At 41.4% G+C, this 17,509-nt stretch overlaps 1 protein-coding gene across 4 annotated transcripts in view; it reads right to left on the bottom strand.

Moving 5' to 3' along the window:
• Positions 1 to 17,377, bottom strand: part of Spata5 (spermatogenesis associated 5) — a 179,100-nt gene extending 161,723 nt beyond the window's left edge. Inside the window, exons 1-5 of one of the 4 annotated variants that reach the window (XM_052730639.1) lie at positions 16,769 to 17,377; positions 12,499 to 12,623; positions 10,834 to 10,991; positions 2,784 to 2,842; positions 476 to 1,120 (exon numbers count right to left, since the gene is read on the bottom strand). In XM_052730639.1, the coding sequence (XP_052586599.1) occupies positions 476 to 1,120; positions 2,784 to 2,842; positions 10,834 to 10,991; positions 12,499 to 12,623; positions 16,769 to 16,928 (1,147 nt within the window). In that variant the 5' untranslated portion in view covers positions 16,929 to 17,377. The remainder of the gene's footprint in view (positions 1 to 475; positions 1,121 to 2,783; positions 2,843 to 10,833; positions 10,992 to 12,498; positions 12,624 to 16,768) is intronic. The other 3 variants (XM_052730637.1, XM_052730638.1, XM_052730636.1) reach the window with 3 other exon arrangements.
• Positions 17,378 to 17,509: the final 132 nt, after the last annotated feature.

Raw genomic sequence — 17,509 nt, 5'->3', positions numbered from 1 at the left:
TCATGAGTTCCTTTTACACACATAAAGATTCACAAGAAAGGGAAAAAGGGGGGTAATATACAAGAAACAGAAGCAAAGGATTTGGACAGCAACCATGCAGGAGTAGCTCTGAGTTTCCTGGGAGTTGAGTTATTTCCTTAACCACTCGCTTCAAGGCAGACGCACATTTCTTAACAAGTTTTAACTAAACCATGACCATCTTTGGTTTATTTCTTTAGACATTACAGCTTATCCAGCATTAACAAGTCCACCAACAGTGCATAATATGCTATAAGAGACAAACCTGCCACTCACATGAATCATAACTTAAAGGACCAAGCATTGAGAACAGTCATTTAATTATCATCTCCCAAAGCAACTGTAACACACGAGGCAGAAAATAAGGACAGGAGGGTGAGAAATTATATTAGAGAATGGTACTAAGTGCTTTTGAGTTTGAATCTAACATGAACACAGTAATCTAAAGGTAACATACCATAACTCTTGAAAAGTTCAGGCTGCTTGAGAGGCAGTTCAATTATTTCTCTTATTGCTTTCAGCTGACTGTTTAAGCCTCCAATCATGTCATAAGTTACTTTGAATTGGCTGTCTTGTTCTTTCGAATTTGTACAAATCTTTTTAAGGTTGATTCTTGTTGTCGAAGAAATAAAATAAAAAGTATCAGTATTCCTCTTTGCCCCTGCACTGGTAGACTTCAGTAGTTTCTCTTCATTGACAGGCTGTGTATTTCCTTCTCTGGATGAATCAAAACTACACTTAGGACCTGTGACTTCCTCTAGTCCAAGTCCACTGCCATCCCTGGGGCTCTGTGTAACATCTAACAAAACTTCACCAGCTTTATTCATAACTCTGTCTTTAACGGATTTACAGGGAGTACTCTGGGATGCTGGGCTCTGAGGCTCTTTCAGATCTAACTGGCTTAGCTGGAAGGATATATCCCCGTCACTGCTTTCCATGCTGGAGTGTTCAGACGCCAGGCCCTGGCTATCAGCAGCAGAGGCACTCTGAGGTTTTCCCAATGTTGTGCCATCTGTCCCTTTTACTTGCAACACTTGTAACTTGCAGAGTCGTCCATAGAATGTACAGTACAGGAAGTTGCCTGGTAAAACAATCTTGCCATCTAAAAAACAATTGATTAAATATACATCAGCATAATTTGCCCATTTAACAGTTTTAACAGCAACTTATTTGCTATTTATTAACAAAATTGGAACACTAATAAAGTAACTGTCACAAAAAATGGAGAGGGGCATATTCCCAATACAGTATCGGCTGTATAAAAAAAAAAGCTCATTCTTTTAAATCCTGTTTGTCAGTAAATCTAAAATTCTATAAATGATAGCATCAAAAGTCCATTTTTATCAACTAAACTTAAATGGCACACTCAAGCCAACACGGCAATGTTCCTCATTGGAAAATGTGCAAGCACAAAGGTTTAAAAATTAGCAATTAGTCATTCATGTGGTGTACATACATACATGCGGACAAACATTCATACATATCCAATCAAAACAAATTAAGGCCAGGCGGTGGTGGCGCACGCCTTTAATCCCAGCACTTGGGAGGCAGAGGCAGGCGGATCTCTGGGAGTTCGAGGCCAGCCTGGTCTCCAAAGCGAGTTCCAGGAAAGGCGCAAAGCTACACAGAGAAACCCTGTCTCGAAAAACCAAAAAAAAAAAAAAAAAAAAACACACAAAAAAAAAAACAAATTAAGTTCATCTTAAAAATAAGTCTCAATTCTAAGGCTGTGAGAATGGCTCAGGTAATACAGTGCTTGCTGAACAAACACAAAGACCTGAGCACAGATTCCTAGCACCCTTATGAAAACCCAGGTACACTGATGCACCCCTGGAATCTCAGCCCTGGGGAAGCAGACAAGAGGCTGCCTTCAGTGTGCTGATCAACTAGTCTAGCTGAACCCATGAACTGCAGGTTCAGACAAAGACTCTTTGTAAGTAAATGAAGAAAGTGGAGACTGAAGCACCCTGTGTCAACCTCTGGCCTCCAGGTACACTCATGCACACACATGCATGCACACAATCATGCACCTGTGTATAGAGTGGAGCAAGTCCCAAGTGACTGAAGTCTTGAGTCAATGTGTATTGTTGACATGCACAGAGCTATGAGAAAGACTCCAAAGCCTCAAAGCCATTATAAATTAACAAAGCCATTTACCATATGGGCCAGGCTCAAAAGGAGGATAGCAAAGCTTTCCAAGGGGTGCCGGAAACCAGCAACTGTAGCTTCCTCCTCCTCCCCCCAGATGTTTACAGCCTGAGACTGTCTACCTAAAGACAATTCTCCTGAGATTGCTAACCCCCCTCTTTGCTGTACCTAATAAAATGCTGAGGTTCCTGGTTGATGGTAGTAGTAACTGCCACTTCATTAGAGTGAGCACACCCCCATTTGACCCCAGCTTTTCTGTACATGTCTCTGTGTTTGTCTTTTCTTCATTCCCTCAGCGCTAGCTGGGGTGTCAGGACCCAAACCATTGGGGCACAACACATGCACACCCACAAACTGGGGGAAGAGGGACGGGCACGTGCACATGCATGCACACATGCACGCACACAGCTTTACTTCTACCACTAGCTTTGTCTTCAAATGGGTATTTAAAGAACGAGAATATTCTGGGCTGAAGAGATAACTTAGCCATTAAAGGCTAGGCTCACAAACAAAAATAAGAGAATATTCACTTAGCTATTAATAAAAATATGTCTACAAGCACTGTTTGTTGCTTCTTTGCTGTTTAAAATTGAAAACAATTTAAAATCTAGTCTTACCTAGTTTTCTCAGAATACACCCAGTCAGTTCTTCTTCATTAATTTCCTTATCTTTGTCACTACAGAGAGGAAAGAAAAACAAAAATCAGCATTAGGAACACTAAAAACTAAACCACAGAAAAAGTGCCATGCATAGTTATTATAGACCAGAAAGATAATTTGTTTTAAAACCTGAAAACAAATGATTTCCACAATTTTGGCAATTTACACTTTTCAGATACATATTTCCTGCAGAAAAATATCTTCAGTTTGATGCCAATGAGGTTTAAGGCAGTGATCTTCAAAATGTAAGGTATTATTCATTAGGAGACCATGAAACCATAAAAACCAATCCCATATAAAACGTCAGCGTACGCTGCATAGAAATGGTCAATCCTGCTTTGTAAAACATTTTCTCATACACATATACTTCATGTACACGTAGATAAATACACATACATGTGTATGTATAAATATCCATCTATCTACACACATGAACACACATACTGCACATGTTAAGTCATAATGAGAAGGGTATTTCTGTGCAATGTCAGTCAAACACATCTGAAAACACACTTGCCTAAACTAACCACTCCCGTTCTGAAGTTGCCTAGCATAGAGAAAGGCTTTTATTCATAGCTAACTTCATTCCTTTGTATAATTAGCTCTTCAGAAAAATCAAATCCCATACAGCACATTATCTGAAGAGGTGCAAGTAGGAAAAAAGAGTACTACTGCAATGGAAATTGATTCTGAGGGATATGCATTAAGAAAAAAACAGAGCTCATGTATTTGAACATTTTGTATCTGGTTGGTGGAACTATCACTGTCTCCACCAGAAAAGCAGTATACAGGAAATACAGGAAGTAGGTACATCTAATATCACTGCACCCACTTTTTTTTTTCATTTCGAATTTTTTTTCTTTATTAAGAAATTTTCTACTCACTCCACATACCATCCACAGATTCCCCCCTCCTCCCTCCCCCACACCCCCCCAGCCCTCTTTCCCGAGCCACCCCACATCCTCACATCCCCCCAATTGAGGTCTTCCATGGGGAGTCAGCAGAGCCCAGCACACTGAGCCTAGGCAGGTCCAAGCTCCTTCCCACTGCACAAAGGCTATGCAAGTCGTCACACTGCAGGCACCAGATTCTCAGAAGCCTGCCCCATAGACCAGGGACAGATCCTGATCCCCCTGCCTGAGTGCCCCCCAAACAGTTCAAGCCAAACAAACAACTGTTTTCTGTATCCAGAGGGATTAGTCCAGTCCCATGGGGGCTCCACAGCCACCAGTCCACAGTTCATGGGCTTCCACTAGTATGGCTGGTCATCTCTGCACATCCTCCCATCATGATCTTGACGTCCCTCGCCTACAGAATTCCTCCTCTCTCTCATCAATTGGATTCCCGGAGCTCAGCCTGGTGCCTGGCCGTCGATCTCTGCATCTGCCTCCATCAGTCACTGGACAAAAGCTTTATGATTTTAACAGCTAGGTTATTTGCTAGACCAGTCACCAGATTAGACCAGTCAAGGCACCCTCTGGACCACTGCCAGCAGATCAAGGTGGGGTCATCCTTGTGGATTCCTGAGAGCCTCCCCAGAACCCTGCCTCTTCCTATTCCTCATCTATCATGGTATCTTCCTCCCTACCCTCCCACTCTGTCCCTGTTCCAGTTCTACCCTCCCAATTCCGTGTTCTCAAACCCTACTCCTCGCCCTCTGCCAGCCCCCACACCCAGTCTGCTCATGTAGATCTCATCCACTTCTCCTTCACAGGGTCATCCATGTGTCCCTCTTAGGGTCTTTCCCTGTTAGCTAGCCTCTCTCAAGTTGTGGGTTGCAGTCTGGCCATCCCTTCCCTCACATCTAGTATCCACTTATGAGTAAGTACATACTATGTTTGTCCTTCTGAGTCTGGGTTACCTCACTCAAGGTATTTTCTAGTTCCATCCATTTGCTTGCAAATTTCATGATATTATTGTTTTTCACTGCTGAGTAGTAAGTACTCCATTGTGTATATGTGCCACATTTTCTTTATCCACTCTTCAGTTGAGGGGCATCTAGGTTGTTTCCAGGTTCTGGCTATCACAAATAATGCTGCTATGAACATAGCTGAGCATGTGTCCTTGTGGTAAGATTGAGCATTCCTTGGATATATGCCCAAGAGTGGTATAACTGGGTCTTGTGGAAGACTTAGTCCCAATTTTCTGAGAAACCGCCCTACTGATTTCCAGAGTGGCTGTACAAGTTTGCATTCGCACCAACAGTGGAGGAGTGTTCCCCTTGCTCCACATCCTCTCCGACATAAGCTGTCTTCAGTGTTTTTGATCTTAGCCATTCTGACAGGTGTAAGATGGTATCTCAGAGTTCTTTTGATTTGCATTTCCCTGATGACTAAGGATGTTGAGCAATTCCTTAAATGCCTTTCAGCCATTTGAGATTCTTCTGTTGAGAATTCTCTGTTAAGCTCTGTAGCCCATTTTTTAATTGGATTGTTCAGTATTTTGAAGTCTAGCTTTTTGAGTTCTTTATATATTTTGGAGATCAGCCCTCTGTCAGATGTGAGGTTGGTGAAGATCTTTTCCCATTCTGTAGGCTGTCGTTTTGTCTTATTGACCATGTCCTTTGCTCTACAAAAGCTTCTCAGTTTCAGGAGGTCCCATTTATTAATTGTTGCTCTCGGTGTCTGTGCTACTGGTGTTATATTTAGGAAGTGGTCTCCTGTGCCAATGCGTTCCAGACTACTTCCTACTTTCTCTTCTATCAAGTTCAGTGTAACTGGATTTATGTTGAAGTCTTTGATCCACTTGGACTTGAGTTTTATGCATGGCGACAGATATGGATCTATTTGCAATCTTCTGCATGTTGACATCCAGTTATGCCGGCACCATTTGTTGAAGATGTTTTCTTTTTTCCATGTGCACCTACTTTTAAAAGCCTGCTCTTAAACAGTTTCCAAAGGGCTAGAGAGATGATTGAGAAGGTGTTTGCTACCCAAACAAGAAGATTCTACTCTGGATCTTCAGCAGTTACATAAATGCCAGTTGGGCTTGTAACCTCAACACTACAAATGAGGATGTAACAGATGAAGGCCCGGAACTTGCTACTCAGCAAGTTTAGTCAAAATGGCACACTCCAGATTCAGTGAGAGAGAAATAAATAGACAGATAGACACAGACAGACAAAAATAAAGTAAGATATCTTGAGATCAACCTCTGGCATTCACACTTGTACACAAGTGAGCACACCCCCATCCCCACATACATTTGTATATACACGCACACACATCCACAAAAGAAAACATTTGAAATAGTTAAGTAAATAGTCTTCAAACACTCTCCTCTTCTTCCATGTGTCAGCAGCAATGTGTAAACAGAAGAAGCCACAATTGTCTAGCTGTCGGTAACCCACACAACAGAGGTAGTTTTGCACCAGATGACATTTATTAGTAAGCTCATTTAATCAAAATATAAACTGTATCAATATGGCAAAAACTCCTGTGAATGCTTTTACAAATTCATTTCACTAAAAAATTATTTTTAACATCCAGAATCCACAGAGTAATTGTGGTTGTTATGGATGTACCACAGCCCCTCACCCTCTAAAGTTTGGGTCAGTATATAGTCCAGTAACTATATTGTCAATTGAGGAAGACTAAAATGATAACTCTGTCTTTTGTCTCAGCTCTGACTCAGAGGTAAAGCAGGACAGATGTGGTACAGTACAAACTTTAGCTCTGGGGCCAGATGGAGGGGATTTGAACCCAACTCCACAAGGAGACAGTCTCAGGCAAATTTCTTAACATGTCTGGTGTTCTTGTTCCTTGATGCAGCATAAGCAGACTCTTACCAGAACTAGTTTCTTCAAGTATTCAAAATCAGTCTAGGTAAGAGATGCATAGCTGTATAAATTCCTCACTAAGAACAATGGTTCTGTTTTCTCTGTCAGTGTGACAGCAACCTCAAGAAAACATAACTACCACAAATAAACAATGAGAATCAACTACACACTTAATTTAACTTAAATTGAATTCCATTTGTAAAACATGGAATCAAGTTATAATTACATTATTTTTAAGATTTGTTTTTCTGTATATGTGTATTTTGCCTGTATGTACGTAGAGACACAATCTAAGTGACTGATGCTAGTGGAGACCAGAAGGAAAAACAGTGATTGTGAGCCACCATGTGGGTGCTGAGAACAGAATCCAAGTCATCTTACAAGAGCAGCAAATACTCTTACCCTCTGAGCAGTCCCTCTGGCCCTTATTTAAATTGGCCTTATTAATTGAATAAGAGACAGTTACAAATTTGAAGAACAGGTATAGATTTCCACTAGAAAGAACTCCAATATCACTAATGAAATTCTCCAGTTACCATGATTTAAATGACTTATTTTCCTAACTGGAAATGAACTTCCTTGTTTACACTCTGCTGCCCTACTTAAAATGCAACTTTTTTTTTAAAGAAATTAAAATTTAAAAACCAAGATTTCATTTAAATCCACTGTCTTTTCTAATCATTCAACACCACTCAGCCCCAATAAGATGAGACTAGTTCATAGATAATGCTAATTCCAGCCAACAATGACTACTACTTCCTGTATCACTGTTTTAACACATTCTGATGATAACCTGCTTTAATAGCAACAGTGCTGCCAACTTTCCCACACTGAGACCATTTCATTTGCTAAAAAGGGGTAAATAAACCAGTCACACACTTATGAGCCCAGCAATTGAGAGTAAAACAGGAGGATCATGAGATGGAGGCCAGCCTGGGCTACCTAGTGAGATCCTGAATCAGGGAGGGGATGGTGCACAGAAGATGGGAATAGATACCTTGAAAGGTATGAAAGGATATAAAAATCAAAAGGATAGATGCACGTTTGTTCATTCTTACAAATGTGTCCATGTGATGTGGTCTGAGCTACCTTTTTACTGTGGTAATAAAGCATCAAGACCAAGACAACTTTATAAAAAAAAAAGCATTTAATTTGGGGGTTCCATGACCATCATGATGAGGAGCACAGCAGCAGGCATGGCAGCCACCGTGCTGGAAAAGTGTCTGAGAGCTCACACTGATTCATAAGCACAAGGCAGAGAGCGAGCTAGCTGGGAATGGTGTGGCTCTTGAAACCTCAAAGCCCACCACCATGACACACTTCCTCCAACAAGGCTGCACCTTCTAATCCTTCCTAAACAGTTCTACCAACTGGGGACCAAGCATTCAAATATATGAGACTATGGGGGCTGCTCTCATTCAAACCACCACACATGTATAAGCATCTAATATATGAAACTGATTCTCAACATTATATTCTTTGATTTTGTTTTGTTTTGTTTTTCAATGTTCATTAAATGGTTACTGTTTGTTCTGAAAACCGTTTCCTGTTTTCAAAGGGGGTAGAGGGATGATGCTAAAACACAAGCTTGGAATATAAACAAAAGAAAACATTTTAAACTCAAGATGACAACTAGAAAATTTTTTTGAATTCTTATACACGCACTCCACAAATTATCACTAAGGTGGTATTAAATTATCAAAAGGTACTTTTATCAAAGCAAATTTGGGTCCGACTTTTATCAGCAATCAATCTAACTCAAAATTCTATTGGAGGATGGGTGAGACACTATACTCACCCTTCAGTAAGAGCTATTTAAAATTCTTGGTAATAACAGGTCTTTGTTTTTACTAGGCTGAATGTGATTTAAACATGCAATCAAGTTCTTTTCTTGAATTATCATTAATTGAAAATTATTTCTTGAGCTACGTGCAGTGGCACAACCTAAAGTACTCAAAAGGAGGAGGCAGGAGCAAGTCAGCCTTGGGCTACAAACAGTAAAACTGCTTCAAAACACAAGATAAGAACACCCAGAGATGGCTTGGTGGTTAAGAGGACTTGCTACTCTTCTAGAGGACCTGGTTTCAGTTCCCAGTACCCACAGGGCATCTCAGAACCATCTGCAATTCCAGTTTCAAGGAACCCTATTCTTTCTTCTGGCCTCAGCAGGCTCCAAGCACAGGCATACACATGATGCACAAACATACACACAGCAAATTCTCATACATGTTAAAAATAAAATTAAAAACATTCTATTTGTAGATAATTAACAAAGAGACCCACAACAAGCCAAGGTGCAGAAAACACGAGACTGCAGAATGTTCAGCCATAAAATGGGACACATATACCGAGTCCTCTCCTCCAAAGACTCAGAGATCATTGTGGGAGAGGGGGCAGAAAGAGTGTAAGAGCCAAAGAGAGGGGAGACAAGGGAACAGTGTCTTCTGCATGTGAACTAACTGCCACTGTGACAGCATGCACAAGATCTGTACAAGAACAAGCCAGACCAAATCCCAGCAGAGAGAAGAGAGTTGGGCACAAAACCCTGCCCCTAGACCCTGCTAGCTGCTAGGAGGGGAAGAGTCAATTTTATCTAAGAGTGTAGACCCTGGTTAATCAATCTTGCTCCAGTAGAAGGCTACACATCCAAGGACATGTGGGCAGCACAAATTAGTCTTGATAGGTTTACAAAAAGAATATAAAGTTAGGTAGATAGGGAAAGAGGCTTAGGTCTGAGAAGAGTTGGTAGAGGGGAGGTAAATATGGCTGAGACATACTGTATTTAATTCTCAAATAATTAACAACAAAAAAAATTTTTCAAAGTTATCAAACTGCTAAGACAGTTTAGAAAATGCTGATACCAAAAATGAAAAATGATCTGTACTAGTTTTTCAATGGAAAGTACTACTCTAAGATTTCTCTGACTTATATACGAATATTGAGTCTAAAGACATCCAGACTATTTTTTTCTGTCAGCCACTGACTCTTATTTCAACATTTTACTAAGCCTTTAACATCAGACTATGACTCAATGTGGACACAGTTCTTTATCTTGCTGAAATATTTCTGGGGATTATTTCTCATTAAGAAATTAATTTTTATACATTTTTAATTATAAAGTGCTGACATGTTCATACTGGAATATTCTTCAGTGGCAAAGAGAAAAAAACTGTATTTCTTAGCTACTCACAAGCTGTAAGTGCCCTGAATTAACTGCAAGTTAAGATGAAATACACTGCTAAGTATTCATCAGTTATGATCCCTTCACTTCAAATGTAGGGCTACTTAACTTCAGGGTACCAGAGTCCCTTGTACATAGAGTCATCCATTTAGCTTACGCTATTATATATAGCGGATCACTACTCATTTTAACATATGTAGTTATCGTGGCTAGAAATGGGAGTACCAGTAGGTGCAAAACCCTGGTTTCTCTCTCTTTTTTTTTTTTAAAAGATTTTATTTATTAAGTATACAGTATTCTGCCTGCATGTATGCCTGCAGGCCAGAAGAGGGCACCAGGTCTCATTACAGATGGTAGTGAGCCACCATGTGGTTGCTGGGAATTGAACTTGGGACCTCTGAAAGAGCAGCCAATACTCTTAACCTCTGAGCCAGCTCTCCAGCCCAAAACCCTGGTTTCTATCCCAAACACAAAGGAGAAATTTTCCAGTATCTATAGGCTATGGTAGATGGATCGTAAGTTCAAGGCCAATCTGGACTACATAGTAAGATCTTATCTCAAACAGACAAATGTGCTACAAGTATAACATATACTGTTAGATTTTAAAGATTTGATCTAGAAAAAAAGCTGAGGGGGGGATAAAACACCTCACTAGTAACTTTTTATAATTATGTATTCAAATAGTATTACATATAATGGGTTAAATAAAATTTGTAAGAATCCATTTCTCCATCTGTTTAGAAAACACAAACTGAACATGTTTATACCTCTCTTTTTATTTTAAAAGATCTATTTATGTTTTGCTAGCATGTATGTCTGTGTACCACATTTGTGCCTAATGTTCACCAAGGTCAAAAGAGGGCTTTGGATTCAATGGAACTAGAATAATGGATGGTTGTGATCCCATCACGTGGGTGCTGGAAACCAAAGCTGGGTTGGGTCTCTGCAAGAACACAGACTCTTGACCACTGAACCATCTCTCCAGCCCCCTCACTACATTTCCTTTGGGCAGCTTTGAGCTAGACAGTCACTAAAGAAAAGAGCCAAACCTCAGTGCCAAGTCCATTTCCTGAGCCTGAAGCACAGCTCCCAAGAGAGGCTGGACCTGGATGGTATCACCAGCTCTCACACCCACATTCTTCTGTGCCATTTCACTCAGGCCAACCTTGCCTCCAGGAAATCCTGCAACTGGCCAGGCTGTATAAACCTACTCAGAGAAATAAAATAACAATATCAGAAAATCAGTACATATAATACCATCAATTTATAAAGAAGAGAATGTTAAGCATATCTAATACACAAAACACAATCATTATTACCAAACAATATCTGACACAATCTGTAGTGGGATAAACTGCAGTTTTAAAAAAAAAATTAAATCCTAGAAGTTCACAAATTACTTTTAATGAATATTACAACTTCTGTGAAGATCAGGAAAGCGCTCATAGTGAGATGATGAAAGGCAGATTAAAAAAAAAAGACAAAAACATTAATAGATGGTAAGTAAGGAGAAAAATATTAAAAGCAAGATAACTTGTAGTGAATGCAGCCTCATACTTCCTATCCATGATACACTGCAAAACAGTGTAAGAGTCTCTTTAATACCTGGATTTTAGGGCTGGAGAGATGGCTCAGTCTGTAAGGTGCTTTCTCTGCAAGCATGAGGACCTGGGTTCAACCTCCAGAACCCATGAAAAAAAGCCAGGTGTGATGGCTCACACATGTAATCTCAGTGCTGAGGAGGCAGAGATAGCTGGTTTCTGGGGCACACAAGCCAAAGAACATAGACTAATCTATGAGTTCCAGGCCAAATGACAGACCCCGTCTCAAAAAGTGAGGTGGGAGAGAGGACCGAAGAAACATGTGAGGTCTCTACATGCATATGAACACATGTACACACATCCCCATAAAAGAACACAAAAACATCCTCCATGGATGAAAATGAGGGGGGGCACTATGTCACAGGCAGGAACTGGCAACAAGGAGAGAGCCAAGCTGCTAAAAATCTAGGAAAAGCTCTCATCTTGGAGTCTTCAAATCCCACAACATCAGGGAGAAATGCAGCCAAACCCAGTGAAAATGAGTATTTGTATGAAGGGCAGGTGCTCATCCTACCTCAAGATCACATTTCTGCACAGAAATGTTTTTAGTAACTGACTAGAAGAACAAAGCTTAAAGGGACATAAGCCACTACCTCCCTGTTTAAAAAAAAAAAAAAAAAAAAAGCAATGGCCCTTTCTCTCTGGAATTTCAGCGACTACTATGTACACAACAGTCTTATTTTTCTGAAGATTTATTACTTTAATTATGTATATGTGCATATGTGTGGTGTTAGGGTATGTGCACGTGTTGGTGTCCACAGAAGCCAGAGGCATCAGGTTCCCCTGGAGCTAGAGTTATAGGCAACTGTGAGCTGCCCGACCGAACTCAGATCCTTTGGAAGAACAGTGCACATTCTTAACTGCTGAGCCATGTCTCTAGTACCCATACGACTGTCTTTAAAAGCACTTTTTTTTTTGGAGTCGGCAAGATGGTTCAACAGGTGAAGATACTTGCCACCAAGACTGTCGACCTGAGTTTGACTCCTGAAATGGACATCATGGAAGGAAAGAACCAACTTCTGATTCACACACACTAACTGTTCACCAACTTGTATTCAAAGTTAAAACCAGAATGACTTCCAATGCTTCTAGTAAAAGGATAAGGAATTTTACCTCCTGCTTTCCATCCAAACTGGTAAGGAGCACTGGTCGGCCTATACAAATGTTTGCAGACTTCATAGTATTAAGTCCAAGATGAACAAGGGAATTCTGGAATGTCTTAGGAACTTTGCCATCTACTATAAAAGGAGAGAGAATTTATTTTACACTATTCTAAAACAGAAATTCAGGCACTTTTAGGGTAAATGAAAATCCTATATTCATGTAACCATACCAACGAATTTATCATATCCTGAAGAAACCTTTTTTAAACTAACATAAAACCAAACCTTTTGGAATGTTTACTGACAATGTGTGAGTATAACCTACAAAGTTTAAAGTAAAGAGAAGAGATCTCTTGGTTTATTAAGAACATAGTGTGGCTGGGATATATTAGCTCAGAGTAAAGCGAGCATACTTCCCTAGCATGGCCAAGGCCTTGGGTTCTGTCCTCAGCACTGTCAAAAACAAACACAATTACAAAATCTAACTACACTTCCAACAGTCTCTGCACTTTCTGCTGAAAGATTCTGAGTCAGCTACTAGTTTCAAAGACAACTGGAACATTTATCTGGCTCTAGAGGCTTGTTTCCACTTCGGAACCACATAATCCAGGATTTCAAAACCTTCCCTAAAAAACCTCCCTGTTAATGGAGATCAGGTACAAATTTTCATCCAAGTCCTTGTTTCTCAATATACCACCATTATACAGTTCTCTGCTTATAACATCCAAATTTCCACAGGCTGTCCACAGAATTCTACCAGTCCTCATTTCTCTACATTTAGTGTGTGTGCATGCATGTATAGAGAATTCATTCTTTCCTTTATACCATGCAAGTTCCAAGGATGAGACTCATACTCACAGCAGCAGGCACTTAGAGCAGCTAGTCACATTACATTCACATCAAACGGAAGCAATGAATGCATACAAGAACTTACTGTTCTCTACTCTGACTGTGGATGTAATGTGGCTAGTTCTCTTAAGGGCATGCCACTGTGACTCCCTACGACGATGAACTAGAACCTGAAACTGTGAGCCATAATAAATCCCTTTCTCGGGGAATTTTCTCACAGCAATGGAAAGGAAACTAAGACAGCTCCCCATGCATCACAGGTATGCATCACTACACTGTAACTCTGAGTTATGTGCCTTACTCCATCAGGAAGAAGCTTGATAGCTTTTGGCTACTCTGGACCAGTGAGCTCTCAGGAGACACCTGTCTTTAGCTCCCAAAGTTACAAGACACACCCAACCATACTGGGCATATAAAATCGGTGCTGGGGGTTCAAACTCAGGTCCTCATGCCTGCAAAACAAATGCTCTTACCCACTGAACAATCTTTCCTGCCTCCATACCCAGCTTTTTACATGGGTGCTTGATATGTGAACCCTGAACCTTACGTCTGTGCCACAAGACCTTCATCCAAAGTCATTTCACCAGTCCATAAAGTCAATTTCAAACAACCATCCACCCTTGCTCCATCGCTTCATGGAGTTTATAATCCAGGACGAGTTAGCCAACAAGTACTCAATAACTGTATAGTTACAAACTAAGACTATACAACAACAAAATGACTGAGAGACCTAGCAACACCTATTCTGTGTAATCTAACCTAATTTGGAAAAATTACAGAATGCTACTCAAAGAAAGTGCTGCTAAAATTCAGGTGTGGAGGAAGAGAAAGAAGTAACTAAATATGAAGAAGAGATATTTTTCTTAACAGAAAAAGCATGCACAGATGTTGTGGATAGATAGGAGTATGATGCATCCTTCAGAGACTTTTTTAAAAGAGGGATGAGAGACAAAGAGAGTTGCTTAAGGAAGCAAAAACCATGAAGCGCAGTGTACTGCATCAAGATTCCAGTCATAACTCTGAAAGCAATGGAAGAAGCCTATGGGGAAGAACAGTAGTATCACCATAGGATCTTCATGTTAAAAGATCATTCTGACCATAAAGTAGAAAAGAGTAAGAGAACAAAATTGCAAGCAGGGAAATCAAACAAAGACCACTGTAGCAGTTCAGGTGAGAGGTGATGGGGTCTGCATTTGAAATGGAAGCAGTGGGAATGCTGTGAGAAGGAAGACAGAAACTATCTGGATAATAAACAAGATTTGGTAATGGTGCCAACATAGATGTGACAATGAGCCATTATGCCTAACCCCTAGATTTCTGATTTGTTTGTTTTTTGAGACAAGAGTCTCAAAAGAGACAAGTTTCCCTGTGTAGCCCTAGCTGTCCTGGAACTCACTCTGTAGACCAGGCTGGCCTCAAACTCAGAGATTCTCCTGTCTCTGCCTCCTGAGTGCTGGGATTAGAGGCGTGCGCCACCACCGCCCAGCAGTTTCTGAATTTCTTAAGAACTAAGGTTTGTATTACTGAAAGAAGTAGACTCAGGAAGTTGATTCTACAGTGACTTTGAAAAATTAAAGGGAAGAGGTAATGGACAATACTATTCAAGATATAGTCTACAAACTACTTGTTACAAGTTCATAATAAGTTTAAGTACCAAAAAAGAAAAAAAATCACTTGGAAACTTTTACTGCAAGCAGATAAAATTTTGTGTCTATGAACCCAGTATTTTGGTTTTTAAATTTATTTTTCTAATTGTACTGACTATTTTACAAAACTGTCTATATGTGGCCCCTTGGCCATTTTTTGTTTGTTTGTTTATTTGTTTTTTCAGACAGGGTTTCTCTGTGTGGCTTTGGAGCCTATCCTGGAACTCACTCTGTAGACCAGGCTGGCCTCCAACTCAGAGATCCGCCTGCCTCTGCCTCCAGAGTGCTGGGATTAAAGGCGTGCATTACCACGCCGGCCCGCTTGGCCATTTTTAACCTTGCCACAGGAAGTGTTTGAGAAATTCTGATATAACACACTGAATCAAGACTTAGAAACAGTATGTTTTACAAAAAAAAATAATCAAAATTGAAGATGATATAAATGAAAAACTTAGCTTTGGATATTCTTGCCATAAATTATATTTAGGGAAAAATAAGAGGATATCAGACTAAGAATTAAGAAACTTCAATATTTCAGAATCTGATGGAAGTGGGTAAACCTGCAAAGAAAATGGTTACCAATGCACGTGTTGAAAAATCATCAAAGTCTAATGATAAAGTAGTGACATGCTTAAGAAAAGATCAACAAATGCCAAAGGCTATGGGCATCAAAAGGCAAGTAGTGAAAACCATCGACTGGATTTGCCAATAGAGATGAGCTGTGACCACTACAAAGCAGTTGTCTCCCAAGAGACGATGGCATGCAAGTCAAATAGGACTGGGGTATATGATTGTCAAATAGGCAGCGAACACTCCATTTAATGAGTAGGCAATGAAAAGGTTTAGAGAGGGTGGTGGCAGCAAGAAATGGTGAAACTTTTGCAGTGTTTTGAGATAGAAGAAAAATGAATATATGTAAATGGCAGTGAGAAGGATCTACTTGAAAAGAGGTTGAATCTGCAGAACAGAACAGGCTGTATTTTGATTTCTAAGTCAGAATAAAAACGCTAACGCTAAAATTGTCTTTAAAGTCTTATTGGACATAAAAGCCAGTTAGTCAAAACAATTACACATCAAGCATGCTAAAAGACTTACCAAGTAAATGACTTTTCAGATGTTAAGTCTGTCACCCAAGCCAATAAAACTCATCTAAGACAACGGCTCTGGAATCGAATAGACTGAACTCAAACATGGATTCTGCCACCTGGTAGCTGTGTAACTCAGATGGCACTCCGTGAGCTTCCTCTACTCTGTAAAACGGGCATCATTACGTACTCGTCTATCACCACTTGTAGGAAAACTAGATGAGCTATGCATGTGACAAAGCTAACTGACTATTAGCACTAGTGTGCAATTAACCAATAGCCGCAACTAAATCTCTGAACCTCTGTGGTCAATGAAAACGCCTTCCTTCCTAAAGCCACAACGCTGTCTGTCAGGCAGCACGGATTCACCATCAAAAATCGATATTTGGCTTTTTAGCGCAAGCTATGCCTGCTGGGCATAGCTAAAGAGTACATCTTCAAAGAGCCAAGGCCATCTCCAGTGCGGCCATAACTCAGTTGGTCGTCTTGCTTGGCATACGCAGGGCCCAGGGACTCAATCTCCAACACTGCCAGAGTAAGTAAAGAAAGAATAAACAGTAAAAGGGAAACTCGGAACATCTTGCAAAGAGGGTCGGAGCCGCCGGCGCGCCTCGGTCCGCGGGCTCCCGTGTCACGCCCACCTCCACACGCCGCACCCCCTCAGGCGCCTCAGCCTCGGCGCTGCCCGCGCTTTCCTCACCTTTCTCGAGGAAGTTGGTGACCACCAGCATCCCCGGCGCCGCCACGGCCGGCCGGGCGAGAGGAGCCGGGGTCCCCGAGCGAGACGAAGCGGCAGACAGCGAGGGCGACGTGCCCTCCGCGCCCTCTTTCTGCCGCTTTCTGTTCTTCTTGGAAGACATGACTGCAGGCTATGGGAAAAAGGCAGACCCAAAGCCGGCTCAACGTGCGCGGCTCGGGGAGAAAACTTCCGGGTCACAGGTCAGCGGCTCGGTGCGCGCGCCGTAATGCTCCACGTAGAGCGCAGCCCGAGAGTCCGCGTCGGTTAGCGAGGGTCTCTCAGGACGCTTTTGTTAAAGAAGTCTGGGCGTGGCCTAGGAACCTCCGTTTACGTTATGAACTCCTGAAAAGTGAACTTCGGTTGCTCCGCCGCTTTGCCTAGACCCGAAGCAAGTGTCGGTTCACTTAAAGTAAAAAAAGCAAATCGAAAGTTTCTCCCCTCCGGCCAGAGCCACCAAAGACAGTCCACGGTCAACTCCACCGAGCTCTCGGCCAAACGGGAAGCCCACCTCAACCTTAGCGGCCGGTGAGACTTTCCGAGAGTTTACGGTCAGCCCTCCTCCGGGCGAGAAGGGGCGGAGCGAGCGCCGGAAGACGCCGTGAGAGTGTACGCGGCGAGGCGGGGCGATCGCCGGAAGATTGTTCGCGGCGTGACGGGGCGGGGCGATCGCCGGAAGGAGAAGCGAGGCTGTGTCAACGACAA

This window comes from Peromyscus californicus, unplaced genomic scaffold (assembly GCF_007827085.1).
Source record: "Peromyscus californicus insignis strain IS unplaced genomic scaffold, ASM782708v3 Scaffold_9__1_contigs__length_137607984, whole genome shotgun sequence".
NCBI classification, from domain to species: Eukaryota; Metazoa; Chordata; class Mammalia; order Rodentia; family Cricetidae; genus Peromyscus; species Peromyscus californicus.
This window is presented reverse-complemented; position numbering and strand designations above follow the sequence as displayed.